At 46.3% G+C, this 19,728-nt stretch overlaps 1 protein-coding gene across 1 annotated transcript in view; it reads right to left on the reverse strand.

Annotated features, from left to right (window-relative positions):
• Myo1e (myosin IE) overlaps nucleotides 1-19,728 on the reverse strand; it is a 170,717-nt gene that overhangs the window by 68,172 nt on the left and 82,817 nt on the right. Inside the window, exons 3-5 of the mRNA XM_013145478.3 lie at nucleotides 18,375-18,464; nucleotides 15,446-15,540; nucleotides 315-402 (exon numbers count right to left, since the gene is read on the reverse strand). Coding sequence (XP_013000932.1) covers nucleotides 315-402; nucleotides 15,446-15,540; nucleotides 18,375-18,464 — 273 coding nt within the window. The remainder of the gene's footprint in view (nucleotides 1-314; nucleotides 403-15,445; nucleotides 15,541-18,374; nucleotides 18,465-19,728) is intronic.

The raw sequence follows: 19,728 nt of genomic DNA on the forward strand, positions 1-19,728 counted from the left end.
AAAACTAATTCCCAGTTTTAATCTGCATTTCTCTAATAATTATGGGGACAACATTATTTATTTATTTTTTCTTTTTGAGACAGGGTCTCGCTATGTAGTTCAGGCTGGCCTTGAGCTCACTCTGTAGCCTATGCTGGTCTCAAACTCACAAGGATCCTCCTGCCTCAGCCTCCCGAGTGCTGGGATTACAGGTATGAGCCATCACATCCAGTGAAAAATTCATTTTTAAATAGCAAATGGAAAATAAATAAATGCACAGATAGACAGACAAATAGCAAATGCAAGTTCTCTCACACAGGTCAGTGGCAGCTTACCTGGACTTTGGGGCCTCCTCCTGATACCCGGGAGACGTAGCTCATGATGTACTTCGCAGCAACCGTCTTTCCAGCACCACTTTCACCACTGAGGACAGACAGACAAACATGCTCACCCCTGAGCGGTGTTACCGCTTATGTCTAGACCTTCCCTCAAAGCCGATGCACCCACAGGTGGGGCTTTTGGGAAGTGGCTGGATCTAAGGCATGTGATATTGGATTAAGGCTGTGAATAATTATACTGACTGGTTTAGTGCAGTTCTGGGTATGGATAATAAGGCGGCCCACCTTGGGTGTGGGTGCACCAGCCAATAGGCTTGTAGCCTGGATGGAATAAAAAGGGAAAGGGAGGCTCACTGCTTCCTGCCTCTGCCTGCCCTGTCATGGATTGTTGTGCTGCCCTACCTTACAGCCAGTTAACTATGGACTGAAACCTCTATAAACTGTAGGCTAAAATAAACCTCTCTTCCTTCACCTTGTGTGTGTCTGGTATTTTGTCCCAGCAATAAGGAAAGCAGCTAAACCGAGATGAATGACCACATGTTCCTTCATTAACTCCTCAAAATGAGCAAACACAAAACAGGAAAAAAGGAACTCGGAGAAAAATGCACAATATTGGTTGAGAGAAGCAAAACTCAACAGAATGAAGTCACTTTAAAAACTTGTGTGAGTAACAATAACATGGTGTAGGCCAGTCTTGGTAATTACCCCTGGGCATGGAATAGACAATGGAGCATTCTAACTGTCCAGTGCAGAGGACATGGTGAGAACAACTATGGAATACCAGAAGAATGAAATTATGCATAAATCACAATTGACATCCAGATGGTAGGCACAGAGGGAAAAGGAATATGAAGTAATGCTAAGCAAAATATCTGATTCAGACGCTATATAAAACATGTTTTCTAGTGTTTCTTCAACAGGGAAGCAGGTGGCTGGGTGTGGAGATGCAAGTCTAATTCCAGGGCTCTGGGAGGCTGAGGCAAGAGGATCATGAGTTCAGGCCCAACTTGGGCAACTCAGCAACTTGGCAAAATCCTCAAAATAAACATTAAAAAGGTGCTGAGTGTGGAGCTCAGCATTTATAAGGTGGCAGAGCATTTTGCTCAGCATGCAGAAGGCCCTGGGTTTGATTCCCAGAACTACAAAGAAAAAGAAATCTAAAGCACATGAGAAAATGAAGCAAAACAAAACAAAAATCCGGACTCTTACAAAAGTATTACCAGAGATCCTGCTCAGGGTAATACAATCATGAGAGATTTGTTTCAGTTTACTGTTTTCCAAACTTTTTTGATGACATATAATTTTTGTAAATAAAAAGAAGAAAGGAGGCACCGCAAGGCTGCAAACTATGTGACCCAAACTGATGCAAGCTTCCTCATTTTAGAAGTTCTAAAATTGAAGGGTGAGGTCGTATTAATCACATCCTGAGCAACAAAGACCGCCTTCCGCTCAGCACCCCAACTGCACAGGAACTGCTCTTTGTTAACAGCCTGCCCTCACAAACCCCTGTTCCTCCCTTCAAAATGCCCCTATGTCGACACTGACCCCCACCCCCAATATGCTCCACTCAGATTCGTCATCTCTCCCTTGGTAGCCTTCTTGCTGCTGGGACAGAGTTAATCAGATGAAAGGAGTCACATCGTAGGAATTGAGCCTGAAAAAACCAGGCTATTACTAGTTCTCATCTGTTTGCTTGCAGTGATCAAGAATTTTGGGATGCAGAGCAAATGCTCCTCTGTGAACACTGGCTTTCTTAACCATCAGCAACCACTGAACTACTGAAGAGAGAGGATAGATTTGCTTAGGGTACGATCAAGTAGGTTGGCCCTCTCACCTAAGAGGAAACTGAAATCAATGTTGAAATAATGTGGTCATTTTGAAACAAAATTAAAGCAATTTGGCAAAACACAGAACATCACTGGATTTCCTTGAATATATGGTATTGCATCAATGAGAGATCAGGAGGCGAGTGGAGGGAATCGTGATTTCTGATTCCATCTACGCAGTTCACTCCAACTCACAGTTCCCTGATTTCCAGTCATACAGGGAGGAAAACCTAACTGAAACCTCTTCAGATGCAAGGGCAAGCAGAAAGCCAGCAAGTCTGGGATGAGGAAAAGTCATTCATTCTCCTTACAGGCAGACATACCGACAGGTGCGAGTATGTTTGGCAAACTGAAGCAATCAAGGAAATTACCTGTTTCAGGGATCAATATAATAAAATGACCTACACCCAGACTGCAAGTCAATGCACACCATCTCTTTCATGTGAAGCCCAAGTTTTGCCAATAAAAGTCCATTTTGTATTTTGTACCACTGCAAACCTTTAAAAATATTGAAAAATCCAAGGATATAATGGCACAAAGACTCAATGTGATAGACATTTGAAATAATTAGAAGAGATTGTATGGCAAAATAAAGTCAAGGCATCTAAGGTCAAGGCGATCTGAGCTGAAGACATGTCTCTATAACACATTTATATTTATAGAAAATTAATGTAGGGAAAGGAGCCATAATGGAACAAGACAAAAAGCATCTGACTGATCAGGAGGCTGGGGAATGAGTGACTCTTTTTTCCTTCTGGTGTGATTTCTCTTAATGTTCTTACTATATTTTGAGATGGGCAATTAGCCATGCAGTTTAGATTTCTAAAGAGCTTTTCTAAAAACAAAGTGATCACATTGCATCGATAATCAATATTCATCACTTCCATTATTTCAACGCCTTATTATATCACCTTGAGTAAACATATTTTCTCTAAGTTTATATTTTCATATTTAGAATCCTTTTGAACAAACTTGGAGAGAGATAGAACGAGAGAGCAAATCCTACTAGAATTATGGAACAAAAGTACAGCGACCACCAACCCCACTGTCTTTGTTGAACAGTGTGACCAGACACGAAACGTTTTCTCTCTTTTGTTGAAGTAAAAGCAAAAAGTAGCCATGGAAAGAAACTCTTTTTACTAAAATGAGCATGGTAGGCCCCCAAATAGGACATCTATGCTCTCAGTAACTGTCATCTTTTTTGGATTTAAAATAATTAGTTCTGGCTAAACACTGAGCTGAATTTTTATTTCTTGGTTTTAACTCACATACACTTCAGAAGTTTTAATTGATCATAACTGGTAGTTTGGTCAAAATATGGTTCCACAGAGAATGATTACTTGAAGCCCGCCGTATATGCAACCATGATTCCACTGGCCTGCTAGGGATGGAGAAATAATTGGACTAAAACTCAAATTAAAAGAATGTGCAGGTATCAGATCAATTCTGTATCACTGATTTTGGATCCCACAGCAGTCAGGGCAATTTGCTTTGCTGATGCTTGCACATAGCTTTCCCTAATCTCATTACCCTAGCTTGACTTTCTCAAGAGAAAAAGAAAGAAAAATAAAAGCCCTGGAAATGAAGGAAATGCTCCAGTGGTCTTTAATCTCACAACACATCAGAATCCTTAGCATATTTAAATAATGCCCAGGTTTAGGACCTTTTCCCAATCTCCTGAGCTCGTCTCCAAGAGCGGTTCCTAGGAACAGAGCTTCAACTACAGTCTGTATATAAATCAGTCCAGCAACTTAAAATCAACGTCAAGGCAGCCTTCACAGGAAATATCAACTCAAATAGGAAATCATGTAATGTTTGTAAATGTGTGCAGTACAGAAATGGAAACACATGCTAAAAAGTCAAAGAACTGGAAAGAATGTTATGGGAGAAATTTTTCTGCAATGGCATATTAGTAATTGGATTCAAGGGATATCTTTGTTTTTCTGAGTCTTAACTTAAAAATCAAGAGTGTTTGCGATTCACTACAACCTGCACCGGTACAGGAGAAAACACAGCAGCCATTTTGCAGCTGAGTGGCCCCCCAGAAGTTGGGTCCCCAGCTTTCGCGCTCCCACACACACCAGGTCACCACTCTCTCTCCCTTCTCAGGTTTGAAACATTTCCCATGGGTCTGCAGTGTCCTTGAGACCAATAGAGTCAGTGTAACAGAAACATTGCTTTATTATTTCTTCCTGATTACGGACGTGGAGCTGGGGCTGGCGGAGCTACGGTTTGTATAGCTCCCAAAGCTCCAGTACGGGAACCTTGATACCTTGGTTTGGTAATGTTGGGGTGGGGGTGGGAGATGCGGCGGAGCCTTCAAAATGGGCTCCCATTTTTGTCCTTGAGTAAGCCCTGCCTTTCCCAGGACCAGATTAGTTACAAGTATGGCTGTTACAAGGTGGCCCCCACGTTCTCTCCTCATTTGCTCTTCAAGCTCCTGACACAGCTCAAAGCTGTCCAGGGCCTCGGCAGAAGCCAAGCAAGCACACAGAACACCATCCCCAAGCCATGAGACCTCCTTGATCATGGACAGGACAGACACAGGTGGGAGAAGCCAGCCTGTGTCAGGTGTCACGTTGCGTGACTGGAGCTGGTTATGCCACAGAGCCAGGAAAAGATCCCGGGAAGGCTTCTTCAGGACTTGAGCTGTGCTGCGTCAGAAGAGGACACACATTAAACACTCTCCCAGGGCCTGCTGAACCAGCTAAAATCAGTAGCGCTTCCCAAAGGAACTTCAGGAAGAGCTCGGTTCATCAAACTTGTAGCTATACCCACATCCTTACAGAGACACACTCATGATGCACCTCTGAGGCCACCTGCAAGGCGCCTGGGCACAAAGAAGCGGGGTCCACTCTCAGAACCTAGAATCATCCTGGAATAAAAATCCTTAAGAGACACACCATCACGGAGTGAATACAGAACCCCACAGACAAGCTGAAACTGCCGAGCAAATGATCCAGGCTGCCCTGGGAACACACTGAGAAAGGAGGGATAAAGACGAGGAGTTATTTACAAACACTCAGCCAATCAGTGCTGTCACATGGACAAAACTCCTTTCCAGTCTGTCCGGAACGTGGCCCAGAGGGGCACTTATGCTGGCTGGACCTGCTTCAAAAGGACAAACCCCACGTTCAGTCTGATGACCGAGCTTAGTTAGTCTCAGCTTGACTACTTCCTGCCGCTGTATAATCCCTTTCACTGTCACTAGTGGGTATTTTACACCACTCCTAGTGGTTTAAACTCATTTTCATGGTGTATGTTCTTACAAACCTTGCTTTATATTTGTAAGGTATCAGTTCCCATTTTGCAGATGTGGTGATGGAGGTTTGCAGAAGTCACACACTTTAAACAGAAGCAAGCATCCACTCTGCGACTCGCCCCATAGAGCTTTCCATGGCCCCTCAGGACTGGTGACAACGGGTCACTTTCCAGCTAGCTTAGCACTGGTGGAACACCAGGGTCAGGCAGGCCTGGCCGGGCGGACGACTTTGCCACATTGCAAACACAAAACGTTCAACAAGTTTCAATATTTTTTTGAGACTCAGTCTCTTAATCTGCAAAAGGAGAAGACTACCTTGTCTGCCAGAGTGATGTGCCCACCCAGCTGGCTCGGTACCTGGTGGTGAGGATGTAAAATGGTAGAATAAAAGGACACAAAGAAAATCAGTCCCCACTAGGCAACCTCAGGGGACTGATCCTGGGACTCCTGTCCATAGTGCGGTATCTGATGTGTCCTGTGCATATTCTTTATAGAACTTAAGGACTAAAGGACTTATACTACTTAATATGGTAGAAATGCTATACAAGCCATCTATACCACATCATGTTGGAAATAAGGCTATGAAAAGAAACTACATGTTCATACAGATGTAATTTTTCCCAAAAGTTTCTGATCCATAGTTGACTGAATCCAAGGGCCTGGAACTCACTGATAGGGTGAACCAACACTCTTCAAAAGGCGGTCAGTACTATTACAGACAAGATGGTCAGCAGGCAGCCCTCCCAAACATACTGCTGGCCTAACAATAGAGCAGCCTGGCAATCACAGAAACTCGGAGACAGGTGGGAAGCTTTGAAAACAGTAGAGATACAGAGCTATACCCCCAGTCTTGAAGCCCACAGGCGGGGGGCAAGGCCCAGGCAGTCCCTTAGTCATAGGTAAGGGGTTCTCCTAGAGGAGCCATAGGGGACAGCAAGTCCCGAAGCTAAGTGCTGCTGAGGTAAACAAGGAATGGTGGGCTGACAGAAACGCAGGAGAGCTGGAGAAGGGTCCTGGTGCTAATAATAAAAAGGTCCCTGACAGACACCAAGGACAGGAGGACAGCTTGGGAATCTAAGATGTTGGAGCACAGAGAGGCCAAGAGCAGAACAAACAAACCAAATTCTTTTTTTTCTTTTTTTTTTTTTGTCTTTTTCCTTTTTATTGGTACCAGGGATCGAACTCACGACTGCCTGCTTGCAAGGCAGGTGCTTATGCCACTGAGCTAAATCCCTAGCCCCAGACACAAGCCAAATTCTGAGGTCCTCAGAATGTGCTTCCTTCTCTACTACTGCCAATACCAAGATTCTAAATCTCCAAGGTCTTGGGAAGCAAGTGGCTTACAGATTTTAGATCCATTAACAACAATGATCTTTTACTCTACTGAAATTCTCTTGTTGTACACTCAGCAAATTCTACCGATGAACCTTCAAAAGAGCTCTTGTCTTTCATTTTTTTTCAAGAAAATATTCAACTCCTATGCCGGATACAATGGTCAAAGATTTCACAAACTGTTGCTGAGTACTTTAAGAGTAGAATGCCATATTCTCTAGAAAATAACTGCTAAGCCAGGTGTGATGGTGCACGCTTTTTATCCCAGCACTCAGGAGGCTGAGGCAGGAGGATTGTTGCAAATTCAAGACCAGTCTGGGCTACAAAGTGAGCTCAAGGCCAGCCTGAACTGCATAGTGAGACCCTGTCTGAAAAATACAAAAAGAAAAAAGGAAAAAAAAAAAAAAAAAAAAAGAACTCCTGCAGGATATTTCAAACAAAACAAAGCTTGAAAACTGTACCAAATGCAATGCCTCCAATGACCTCAAGAGATTTTAGGCATTCAAAGGGGCAAAGAACCAATGCAGGTGATAGGGACTAGCATTTGAGGGCAGCAGTAAAACTGCCACATCCATGCAGTCTGGACCCAGTGTCTCCCAGAGGTCAGAGGCCAGGCTTTGGAACACTTGTGACCTTCTGCCAGGATCAGGAAGGTACAGGATACAGAACACTCTGACTGATTCTTCTTCCCTTCTTAAACCGCACCATGACAGTTTTATGAAATAGATTTGCAGAGCCGCCTCTGACACCCTAAACTATGGAACGTGTGGTTCTAACACAGATCCAAACTCTGGACCGTGGAGGACAAAAGATGAATGAGTTATGCAGACCTAGGCCCCTCCGCACCTGGGCTCATGGGTGTCTGGAAGCCTTTAGGAGCTCATGATTTTAACATTGTTCACATCCTCCAGGGTGTCAGGTCTCCCTGGCACTGTCCACCACACCTGCCTGCCTTCATGAGTGGATCACACATCACACATGTAGGCTTTTCATCCCAGGACAGGTGGTGGCATCATGCCTTCATTTGCTTGTTTTTTGAGACAAGGTCTCACCATCTAGTGTAAACTGGCCCTGAACTCACTGAGTAACCCAGACTGGCCTCCAACTCACGACGATCCTCCCGACTCAGCTCTTAGCATGCTGGGATTACAGGTGTGCGCCACCACACCCGGCCTGATGCTAGGTTTCTGCAAGCCTTCCCGATCCCATTCCCTTTCTACTTATCTTAGTGAATGGCCTTTTGTGACCCTGCTCAGAGGCCTCTGAAACACGACCAAGATCAACAGGTTTATCTGCAGGTCACTGGCCCTTCATTTGAAGCGAGACACAGAGTGATCATGTGGCTACTGGGTAGATGGACTCCTCTTCCCTTCTAAGGGAGGCACTGAGGCCAGTGAGGTCAGGGGCTTTGGTTAGGTCAGTCAACTGTTGGTCCTCCCAGTATGCAGACAGCACTGCAGCCAATGACATCCAAGGCTTAGGTTTTGCAGTGCACCTGTTTTGGGGGTGGCTTTCCACCTAGGAAAGCTCAAGTGTGGGATAATTCACTTCACTCGGTCCCCCACTCTCTCAGGATCTATGGCAGTTGTGAACATCTCCACCAAAGCATGGAAAACCCAAGACACAGAGCAGCTGCACTCAACAGGGAGGTATAGAGAAAGGCAATCAAGTACGAGGCCACACAGGGCTCAGTGGGAGCAGGCTATTCAATCTGCATCCTCCTTTGTAAAGTTATAACAAATATAAAGAATGAATGAAGTTTTGTTAATCAGATACATTAACTATATATTTTATGTGTAGTTCAAGCCCATTCCTCTTCACTCAGGATGGCCCAGGCCAGCTGACAGTGAGCAAGTTAGTTCTGGATTCACAGAATCCTCTTAAACTTCACTCTCTACATCACACTTGGAGCTACAAAGATGCCAACAACCGGAATGGCGAGACTGGACAGACATAACATGGACAGACAGCACTGGCAGCGGGTGTGAGATCCAGGAGTATAAGCTGCCTAGGCTGAAGGCACTACCCCCAGTAACCCTGAATCAGGACTTCCAGAGCTATAAGCCCTGAATCTGACCTAGGGTAACTTGGGGAGATGGAAAAAGATACCAGTGCTCTGGCTCACCACAAATCAGCTGAAACAGAATCTCTAGAGGTGGCGCCTAGGAATCTATATAGCTACTGACCTAAAGAGGATTTCAGAAACTAAAGAAACGTAACTTATCCCTAGAAAGTGAAACTAGTGAATGCAAGGCATGGTGAATGAGACTGGCATCCGCAGAACCCAGGGGCTAGTTAGGTGGGCTTGAGAAACACCCAGGGCCAACCTTGGGCACATGTTCCTGAGGAGGAGCGAATCTAATGCTTGGCTGCTAGACCTAAGTGAGCAGGGCCGACCTCCATGGCGGCGGGACGGGGAGAGGGGCGCAGAGGTGGGGGGTTCCTTCCCCACTCCAGGAGATAGGCAAGGCCATCATCTCTATGCAGACCTGCATGTTGTGACCCCAAGACATCAGCCAGTTTCACCATCTCTTGGCTCTCAATTCAATCCTCTGCCAACCTCCTGCAAGATTATCTGGCCTCTCCCACGGCTGTGCCCTGTGTTCCTGGACACAGCCCACTGTCCATGGGTGGAATTCTCCCCGTGGTCTAACAAGCCCTGGTCCACTCCACACGCGTCTGTGAGGCTGGATGGCTGGCAGGAGTCCTATGGCTGCAGGAGCCCTGGCCGTTTCAACAAATAAAGTGTGTAGATGTGTAAGCTCCAAGCCCCGGGCTCCAAAAGAGGCCTAGGCCACAGTGCTTCATTTCTTCCTCAAAAAATTCAGTTTGCTACACCAATTTCCAGCCAGGAACGGTTCCCGGCCATCCGGTCACTGCAGCTACCGCTTAGAAACCCAGGGCAGATGGGAGGACACTGGTGACGGTGCCTTTATGGGTCGCGCTGTTCAGCCATGGAATCGTGCAGGCAAAGCTGCATGGGAGGTGCAGGTCTGAAGGACACCATGAGATCAGGGCAGCTAGAAATTCCTAGTCTTTCCAATCCTGGGGGAATCCTTTAGCATTAAGGAGCCAGCTTTTCTTCAGGCCCACAAAAAAATGGAGTTTTATTGTCTGTTCACATACACATTTGCGGGGGCATCATTTAACTCAGTTCCCAGAAGCCCAAGACCCCACCTATCCAGTGTCGGCAGCTGCAAACCACTATCCAGGACATTTTTCTGCCCTCCCTTCCCCCTAGCATGCTTGAAAGTGAGAATTCTGAAAGCTGGAAATTTCAGAAGTCATCTATTCAATCATTCTCCTCAGGATAAGAACCCGAGGTCCACAGAGGCTGCCCAGGGCCAGAAGTGGGGAGTACCACATCCCCAGCATGCTGGGCTGCAGGTTTCTTGAAGCAAAACACCCCAGTTCCTGAGCACTAGAAAATTAAGCCAGGAAAGGCTGGGCTTTTGGCCTCGGTAATGCTGATCTCTAGGCCTCACTGTGTCCTGCTTGACAGGTGCCTTGCACGCCTTGGGGTTAGGCCACCATGGAATGATGCAACTCCGGATGGAGACCTGATGCACACCGAAAGGAGGCCTCATCTCCGGAGGGAGGAGAGACAAATGGTATCTCTGGACCTCTGAGGACAGACAGCAGTCAGAGCTCAGGCACAATGGCAGTATGCGACTGACCCCACAAAACAATGCCAGAGACTCCAGTGAGCCTCCCCAGGGTGGGACAGGAGTCCTGGCTCAGCCGTGGTGCCACCCAAGGAGCGTGAGGAGGGCTGACAGAACAGCCTGGATCTGGACCTCTCAGGCTGGGTTCCGATTTGGGTTTTGTGCTGCTTTCAGTGAACTATGAAGGGGCAGAGGGGCTAGCTAGCAGGTAACCCCTGAAGCTGAGGTTGCAGCACTCTGGGGAGGTTACTCGTAGCGGCTCCCTGGGTCTGCATCTCCTAAATGAAGGTGCAGGCACCCTAATAGAGCAGGCCCTTTGGGAGCAAGTCACGGGGGCTGTGCCCCCAAGAAGAGCTGAAAAGGAAGTGGCTGGGTGTGTACTTTGCCCTCAGGTGGGAGCTCGTTCCAGTGCACGCCCAGAAGAGCACACTGAAGAAGGGGAGGGGCAGGGATTCTGCCGGTATCTCATCCAAGGCTCACCTGCTAGAATCCAGGTGAGAGCACACCTCTGGACCTCTCCAACCACAGGCGACTTCTGATGTCACACCAAAGCACCTCCTGTTAATCTGCAGAAGCTGTCATTCCCAGGGAGGCCCCAAAGGGCTGGAGCTTTGTCTACACTAAAATTCAGAGTAAGCTCCCAGTTTACAGACTGATCAGCTGAAGGAGTTAAGAAAAGGATCAGGTGGCACAAATCCATGGCCTTGGTCTCTAGAAAATCAATGCCAGTCAGACACAGCGGCACTCACCTATAATCTCAGCACTGAGAGAGGCTGAGGCAGGAGGACTGCGGAATCTGAGTCCCACTTGTGCAATTTAGCAAGCTCTCGTGTTAAAATAAAAAATCTGGCGGTGTGTAGCTCAGAGGCAGACCCCTGGCTCTAGGGGATGGACAGGTCAGAGGGGCTGGGGTGGAGCTCAGGGGCAGCGGGGAGCAGGAGGACTTTGTCCAGCACAGGGTCAGCTGATGTCAGGGGTAAGACGGGAACCATGGCAAGATAAAAATAAATTTATGATTCATAACCAAATGCACCCAGCCTTCCTCGATTTGCATAAAGCTGCAGAAAAGAACATGCTTGAAACAGCTAGAGATACACAAACAAAGGCTGCGAGAATTGAGACAATCCTGGAGTTATTATTCATTCTCCTGTTGTTCTCGGGCTAAGGAAAAATATGTCTTTCTTTTTCAGAGATCTATGTGGAACTGCCTAAGGGTAAAATGTCACACAGTCTACTTTTACCTTGCCATACCTGAGATCTGTACTGCCTTGGAACAAGCCAGGCTTCCTGTCTTACGGTTTTCATTTAAATGTTTTATACAATTAGAAAATGAAACTACATGATCGTGACGTGCCCATGTACCAATAAAATTTAATGAAAAAGGAAAAAAATAACAAAATAGAATTTAAACATTTTAAATGACTACAATCAAAAGTGGAATAAGGAAGTTAACTCTAAACATGATTTTCAGTAACTTTTAAAACCCAATGTTTTGACCATAAATACAGTGGTCCTTTGGTTCATGAACTTGATTTGTTTCCCCATTTTGGAAAAGATGGCCATGTCTGTGTTTGTGTGGGAAAGATGGTCACAGCGGTGTTTCTCACCTGAGGCAGTTTGCAAACAAAAAGTCCTGCCAAAAGCTTCTGTTTGAACCAAAATGTTTGCAAACAAAAGTGTTCACAACCCGAGGTGCCTCAGTTCACATCCTTAATTCTTCAATTCGGTTCTCATCCAGTTCAGTCTGTGACCGGAATCACGGCAAGAATTAGGTCTGTGAACTAAGGCAAAACCGTTTTCATGGTCAAAACACCGAGCTTTAAAAGTCACTGAAAATAATCCTTTCCTGGGTCATTCATGTGCCACTGTACTTGGTATCTGGACAAAAAAGGACAATAAAATTTAAAATTGATTTCAGCATTGCTACAAATAATCATGACACTGTGATTTGAAAGCATTAACAACTTACTTGCTTTTTCCCATTATACATGTGTGTCACACATTGTAAGTGTTTGTTACATGACATATATAGCATATCACACACAGTAACAGGAAAATAATAGGTTTCTGGGGAGAAGTGTGTTTTTGAGACAGAGTTTCACTCTGCAGTTCAGGCTGGCCTCAAACTCGCAGCAATCCTCCTGCCTCAGTCTCCTGAGTGCTGGGATTACAGGCAAGGCAAATAATTATATTAATGTCATCAGGAACCAAGATTTTCAGCTAAGAGAGAGGAGACAAATATAAAAATCAAAGAAATTTCAGAAGCCTACAATTTTAGTTGGGCATGGTAGCTCATGAGGCTGAGGCAGGTGGATTGCAAATTCAAGCCCAGTCTAGGTAACTCAGTGAGACTCAGGCTCAAAATTAAAAACAAAAATTAAAAAAGGTTGTAGTATCGTACGAAGGCCATGGTTTCAACCCCCAAAACCAGGTTTTTCCTCTGCAAAGAGGCAGAAGCACTGACAAATTCAGGCAGCGAGGGCCGGGGATATGGCTCAGCAGTCTAGCGCCTGCCTGGCAAGCGTGAGGTCAGGAGTTCGATTCCCTATAGCAAAAACCAATAAACAAAAAAGGCCATGAGCTTGGCGTCCCGTCCGGAAGAGCAGCTGCTAAACAGTGTGTTCCTGGGAATTTTATTTGTTTACTTTTTCGCTGATGCTGGGCTTGGAGCCCCAGCACCTCACAGCTGCTTGGCAAGGGGCTGACCACTGAGCCACAGCCCCAGCCCCAGCTTGGCAGAGCTTACATATGGGCACTCTCAGTCCAAAGGACTCCACACCCAGGCAGAGGCCGCTCCCGGGGCAAAGAGGGGACCATGTGAGCCACTAAGGAATAACTGCAATATAAAGAGATAAAATACTCAAAATCCCCTCATTTGAAATGATGCTGAAAATAAAAACACACTAGACCTCGGGAGGGTCCTGGGGCAAAAATTTGTCGCTTTGAAAAGTGTATAGAAAGACCATGGATCTGGTTTTGCCATCAAGTTGTATTTTAAGGTGATGAAATAAAGTAACTCTAACACATGCAGAAGAAATGTAATCAGAGGACAACCATATCTCCCGCCCCTTTTTGGTTTGTTTGTCTGTGTCAGATAGGGTCTTACTATGCAGTTCAGGCTGGCCTTGAACTCACTATATGGCCCAGGCTGACTTCCAACTCATGGCAATCCTCCTGCCTCAGCCTCCCGAGTGTTGGGATTACAGGTGTACCACCACACCTGGCTGAAAACAACTATTTTTTTTCACTCACAACTTAAGGAATGACAGTGAAATGGGAATTTATAATGGATGAATCCACTGACAATCTGAACATCACAGAGAAGCCAGGAGGAAACAAGTACACACAGCACAAAACCGAATCTGAATCTAATGAAGCTTTTAGAATTAACAATGAACAGAAAAATATAGGAAACACTGGAATATTTAAGCATCATCACTAGGTACAATCAACCAGTGGCAGATTGTAGAAAAGCCTGGAGTACCATTTTCTTTTCCTTTCTTTCTTTGTTTTTTGTTCGTTTTTTGAGACAGAGCCTTGCTGTATAATTCAGGCTGGCTTTGAACACATCGCAATCTTCCTGTGTCAGCCTCCCAGGTGCTGGGGTCACAGGTGTGTGCCACTGTGTCTAGCAAGAGAACCATTTTCTTTACCAAGAGGATATCAAGCAAACAAAGACCACAAAGGATAAGAGTTCACAATTGAATAATTGAAGAGACAGAGTCACCAGGTGCAACTGTGGACCTTGTTTGGATCCAAAATGTTAAAAAAAGAGAGAGAGAGAGAAAGAAAGAATAAAAGCTATAAAAAAGGATTTACACAGCCATCATGAAATTGCAATGCTGAAAATATTAGATGGATAATAAAAGAATCCTCTTTTCAGTGGCAGCACTGGGGATCAAAGCCAGGGCCCTGCACATACTAACCGTATGCTCTATGACTGAGCTCTAACCTTACCCCAATAGTTACCCATTTTTTCTGGGGTGCTAAGGTGTATCTGTCAGATGTATACATTAGTAACTGAAAACACAGGCACCAGCTGTCTAGGATTTCCTTCAAATAAGCAAGTAGGGCAAGAGGAGAGAAGAGAAAACAGGACTGACCATGTGCTGAAAACAGATGATGGATACAGACAGGTGTATTGTACTATTTGTGCTAATTTTGTAGATGTTTGTGAATATCCTTAAAAAATTTTTTTTAAAAAGGCTTAAAATTTTTAGGGTCAGGGATACAGCTCATCAGCCCAGCGCCTGCCTGGCAAGCACAAGGTCCTGAGTTCAGTTCCCAGTACCCCCCTACTCACCCAAAAGAGATTTTAAAAAGAAAAATTTAAAGTGATGGCTACAAATATCTAGGATAAAATGATTCTGTTGAGTACTTGGGGGACACAATGGCAAGCGTCCAATTATAAGTGAAGGGAAGCCAGGTGCTCACACTCCCCGTCCTCCGCATTTGTAAACATTCACAGCAATAAATAAATCCAGCCAACACTCGGAATGGGTCAGGTTAAATGGATTACGAAACACAGCTACCTACACTGGCATCTACAAGTAATAACCTCAGAAATTCAAAGCAGATGATAAAAGTGTATCCTGAAAGTATAAACTCCAAATTCTAAATTATTCAAGAAAGAAAACACAGGACCCGGAGGAAAGCAATGCAGTGGACACTTCCTCCTCCTCTGATATACAGCATCTCCTACTCCCTGGGCAGCCATGTGGAAGAGAGATGTTTGTACAACTGCCATCCAGGGGTTTGGGGGCATCTTTTACCCTGCTGATCCCAGAGGTCTGGCTGGTACCATGTGCCCTAATGCTTTAACACCGTAAGCAAGAGGTACATAAACAGGCAGCCCATGGAAACAGAAAGCTTTTATGAGCTGGCATGGCTTTGAGGTAAAGCCAGGCAGAGCAGCCAATATGATTGATACTCAGACATACTCCACAGCCTCTGACATCAGCAGCTATTGCAAAACTAGTCCCTCTGGGGACCGTGGGCACGACATCCTCCGTTTCTAAGGTTAGGCAGGGCTCCTTGTCATACCTGATGATGACACACTGGTTCTCCCTGTCGATGATCATGTTTCTGTACATACTGTCCGCGAGGGCATAGATATGGGGAGGGTTTTCATACTGGGCCTAGAAAGGAAAAACAATGGACAAACGAAACTGTGATTCGATGGAGCAACACACTGAATTTCTTCTCTTGGCCTTGGAAAGGAATGCACCACTGTCTGGTCGCAAGGTCTACAATTGCATTGCACGAGCTGCATGACCCAGGACCACAAAATCCCCTAGGTGATGACGTTACACCCTGGGAAAGCTAGGATGAACTCTGCAGAGCTCTTCTACAGGCGCATGCGTGTGAGTCTGTCATTAGACATGATCTGTGACTCAGATTCCCCGATAGCACGCCCTTCCCCATAGGCACACCTCCACGGGGGTGGGGACCACATTCCACCCCAGTGCTTCTGGGGATCCATGACAGGTGAAAGACACAACTGCCAATCATCTGGCATCTTGGCACTTCAACTCGAACTCCAGGATCCTATGTAATCTTTTCTAAGCCTGAAAGCCACAGATTCTGGGCTCTCAGAAGGAACCGAGTCTAGGTCTGAGGAGGAGAAGCACTCTTTTCTGGGAGAAGAGGGTGGGAGGTGTGGTTCTTTAGCGGGACAAACTGGTTTGGCCAGCTTGTGACAGCTTCATTGAGAAAACCCTACTGAAGAAGGACAGTCAGTACCCTGGGCTTGGGACAGTGGCTCTGAACTGCTGATCTACTCATAAATACAAAAGGGAACCAACTGGGCCTGACAACACTCTCCTAGAGGATCACCTTGAGTTCAAGGCCACCTGGGCTACACAGTGAGATCAAGGCCAGCCAGAACTATTATGGAGAGCCTGTCCCAAAACCAGCAAGCAAACACCCTAAACTGTTCTCTCAGCTTGGCTTCAGCCTGTCTGTTCAGTTTCTTGGCATCTACCTTCACTGCTCCCTCAAAAATCACCAAAAAGAAAACTACTTATTGTGGCTGCGTAGCTTGAAAAAAAAAAAAGGCTTCTTAAATTGAAGGTGAGTGCACCTAACAGTGGAAAGAACAGCAGACGCAGAGTGAGAGACATCTAGACCCCGTCTTCCTCCATCTGCACTGACGACAGGGATGCAGGGGCCCTGGATCCCACAGGTGATGGACAGGGGTGGGAAAGGCATTGGCAAAGCCAAGCAATACAGAGAGCAGAAGCATGACCTCGTCCAAAGTCCAGTCTCACTGTGCGACAGGAAGAGGTGCCAGGCTCTGTGAGATCCGAGCTCCGGCCGAGCTCACCAGGGCCAAGCAGGAGGCCTCTCCCAGGATGGCCCCCAGGAAGCACACGCAGCACAGAGACTGTGTTACCCGTCTCACAGGCAGGCGGGCACCTGGGCAGGCCTCAGGACTTAAGTGTAAGGCGGGCTGTGCACGGTTACTTCAGTGCTTCAAAACAGCAGAGGATTTTAAGAAAAGAGAACAGAAAATGGGAAGAGATGCACTGATCACCACTAGTAACAGGAAAGGCCCAAGCCGGTATCATTGAGGAAAGTTTGAAGGCAGCTTGGTGGAACTGACAGTCAGCCTCTAGGTGTCATCCTGGGTCTCTCAAATTCACTTTCCACCCCAGCACCCCTGGGCCGCTAATGACCTGGGAGAAGTGGAGAGTGGGCCTTCCCCCACCTAATTCCTCCCTCCCAACACCCTGAGCATCACGAAGACCTGACTTCAACCTGAACTCGGCAGATTCCAGTACTTCAATCTGAGCCTTGGGTTTCCTCATCTGTAAAATGGGTTTAAACAGAGAGGAGGATTCGGCCAGTACCAGCCTGCTTTATTACTGTTGCAAACACACATCCGGTAAACAGTGATAAGCACTAATTGTACAATACTGCTATCTCTCTTGTTTGCCTGGTTTTATTTATTGGAGGGATTGTTTGGGTTGTTTATTTGTTTGTTTTTAAACACAGGGTCCTGCTATGCAGTTTAGGCTGGCCTTGAACTCACTCCCGAGTGCGTGCCCAGCTAACACTATTTCTTAACAATAAAAATAAATTTTTTCACAAACTCTACAACACCTCAACAGTGAGAACTGTGGGAAAGACAGGTGAGCTAACGGGGCCTCTGCAGCCAGCCCTCCCAGAGACCTGGAAAGACTCCCCCACCATGCATAGCGCCTCGGCTGTCCCCAAGGAGGATGCCAGGCCAGCTCCGTGCCTGCCGCGTGCCTGCCGCCCCAGGCTGGCCGATAGGGACCAGGGCAGGGCCTGGCAGCTGACAGTGTCTCCCTTGTGCTGGGCTCCCATAAAGGCAGCATTATCAAAGGTCTCTGGCCTGGCAGCCTCCCTGGGTCCAGCGCTGACACTGTCTATCTGCTGCCTCCCACGGCAGCCCCCACAATGTGGGGGGCTCACCATCATGCCTCCCAGGTTGGGATCAATGAACGTGCCTTTCTGCTGCGTGGCAGAGAGGACGGGGAGAGGAAAAGGAAAAGGAAAAAGATGCCACAATGAGCAGCCACAGGGCAGTGCTGACCCCGAGGCTCCGGCCAGGGCGGGGTGTGAGCAGGGAGCTGGGCCACATTAGCAAGTGAGGTTGAGACGGAGTCCCAGCCACAGCTTCCTAGACCAAATCCAATCGCCCTCCACTGCTTCTCACCCATTGCTGCTCTTTATTCCTGGAACCCTGCAGCTCACGTAGGAACAGAACAATCCCCCAACTGTGGGCCCCAAGTCCCACGCCACTAATGCTGACCATACATAAGGCTCGAATATGAGTTGATCCTGTGCTCCTTTCTCTACGTCCTCCTTTATCTGTCCGTTACCGGAGCCTCCCCCATTAAATAATTCATGAGAAAATACAAATGTACTGTCAGCATCAAGGAAAACTATTACCGCGTCCTAAAAGCCCTGAACACAGCAGTAATCTATAGAGTACATAACTTACCGCTCCTTGGTACATTTCAATTTCTTTTTCCCCAAAGTACGGCATCTGCTTGAAAGGGTTGACAGAGATCAATACGGACCCTATATATGTCTGCATTGAAACCCGGTTAAGGTCCATCGTGAGTCTTCAGAGAAACACAATTTCACCAAGCGCACACAGTGACCGCCCAAATGAAAAGCTGTATGTTTGTTTTCTAAATGATTAACACACACAGACAACAGCCATCACCCAACAAGCTCCAGCCTCCGTTTCCTCAGGAGGGACAACAGGTTTAATTGCCAAAGTGTGACACAAAGAAGTCATTATTGTAAATAAATGAAGATGCTGTCTTTCCAGACCAGTAACCTGTGAGGCCAGGAAAGGACACAGAAGAATGGCCAAGGAGCCATGCAAAGCCCAGCTCCCCTCCTTCCTCTTCTTCCACTGTACAGATTTTCCCACTGGAACTCTATCGCTCAGGCGGACTGAGGACAGATTTACCTAGGTATTTAACAGTCTCGCTTTTCAGAAGCTTTGGGGAATTGAACGATACCAATAAAACACTCCTTAGAAGAAAATTACCAACCAAAATAGGTCAGATAGAAGGGAAGGAGGGATTACTGCTGCTTGGGGCATCCAGGAAGGTTCTTCAGACAGACAGGGTGCATTTACGTTGGACCATAATGGTTTTATATAATACATTTTTATGTGCCCAAGATATTGAAATATTGTAATGTTAAAAAATATTTCCCTTAGTGTCAGACATGGTGGTGCACACCTGTAACAGCTACTTGGGGGGCTGAGGCAGGAGGATGGCAAGTTTAAGCTCAGCTTGGACTATACAGCCAGATCAGTCTCAACAACTACAAAAAACAACCCCCTCTGTGCATCACTGTGCTGAGTGTTTGTGCGGATTGTGTTGCTTGATTCCTCTGTGAGACTCATGAAAGGGGAAAACCACCACTATGGCAATGCCAGTAAACACACACACACATTTGAAACGGTTTCTTTATGCATCTGGGGTTCTGTTTTTTTTTTTTTTTTTTTTCATCTTTTTCCTTTTTATCGGTACCAGGAATCAAACTCATGACTGCCTGCTTGCAAGGAGGGCGCTTATGCCACTGAGCTAAATCCCCAGCCCCTTCTGTTTTGTTTTTGAGACAGGTCCCTGATTAAGGCTAGGTTTGCCTCACACTCCTGGGCTCAAGCGATTCTCTGGTCTCAGCCTCCCAAGGGCTGGGACCATGGGCTGGTGCCACTGAGCCCAGCTCAAGTTGTTCTTGTAAACATTTGTTTTTTTCTTCCTTTTTTGAGACAAGATTTTGCTATGCAGTTCAGGCTGGCCTTGAGCTCACTTTGTAGCCCAGGCTGGTCT

This window comes from Cavia porcellus, unplaced genomic scaffold, assembly GCF_034190915.1.
Source record: "Cavia porcellus strain 051 isolate PalLab524CR breed Dunkin Hartley unplaced genomic scaffold, mCavPor4.1 scaffold_38, whole genome shotgun sequence".
NCBI classification, from domain to species: Eukaryota; Metazoa; Chordata; class Mammalia; order Rodentia; family Caviidae; genus Cavia; species Cavia porcellus.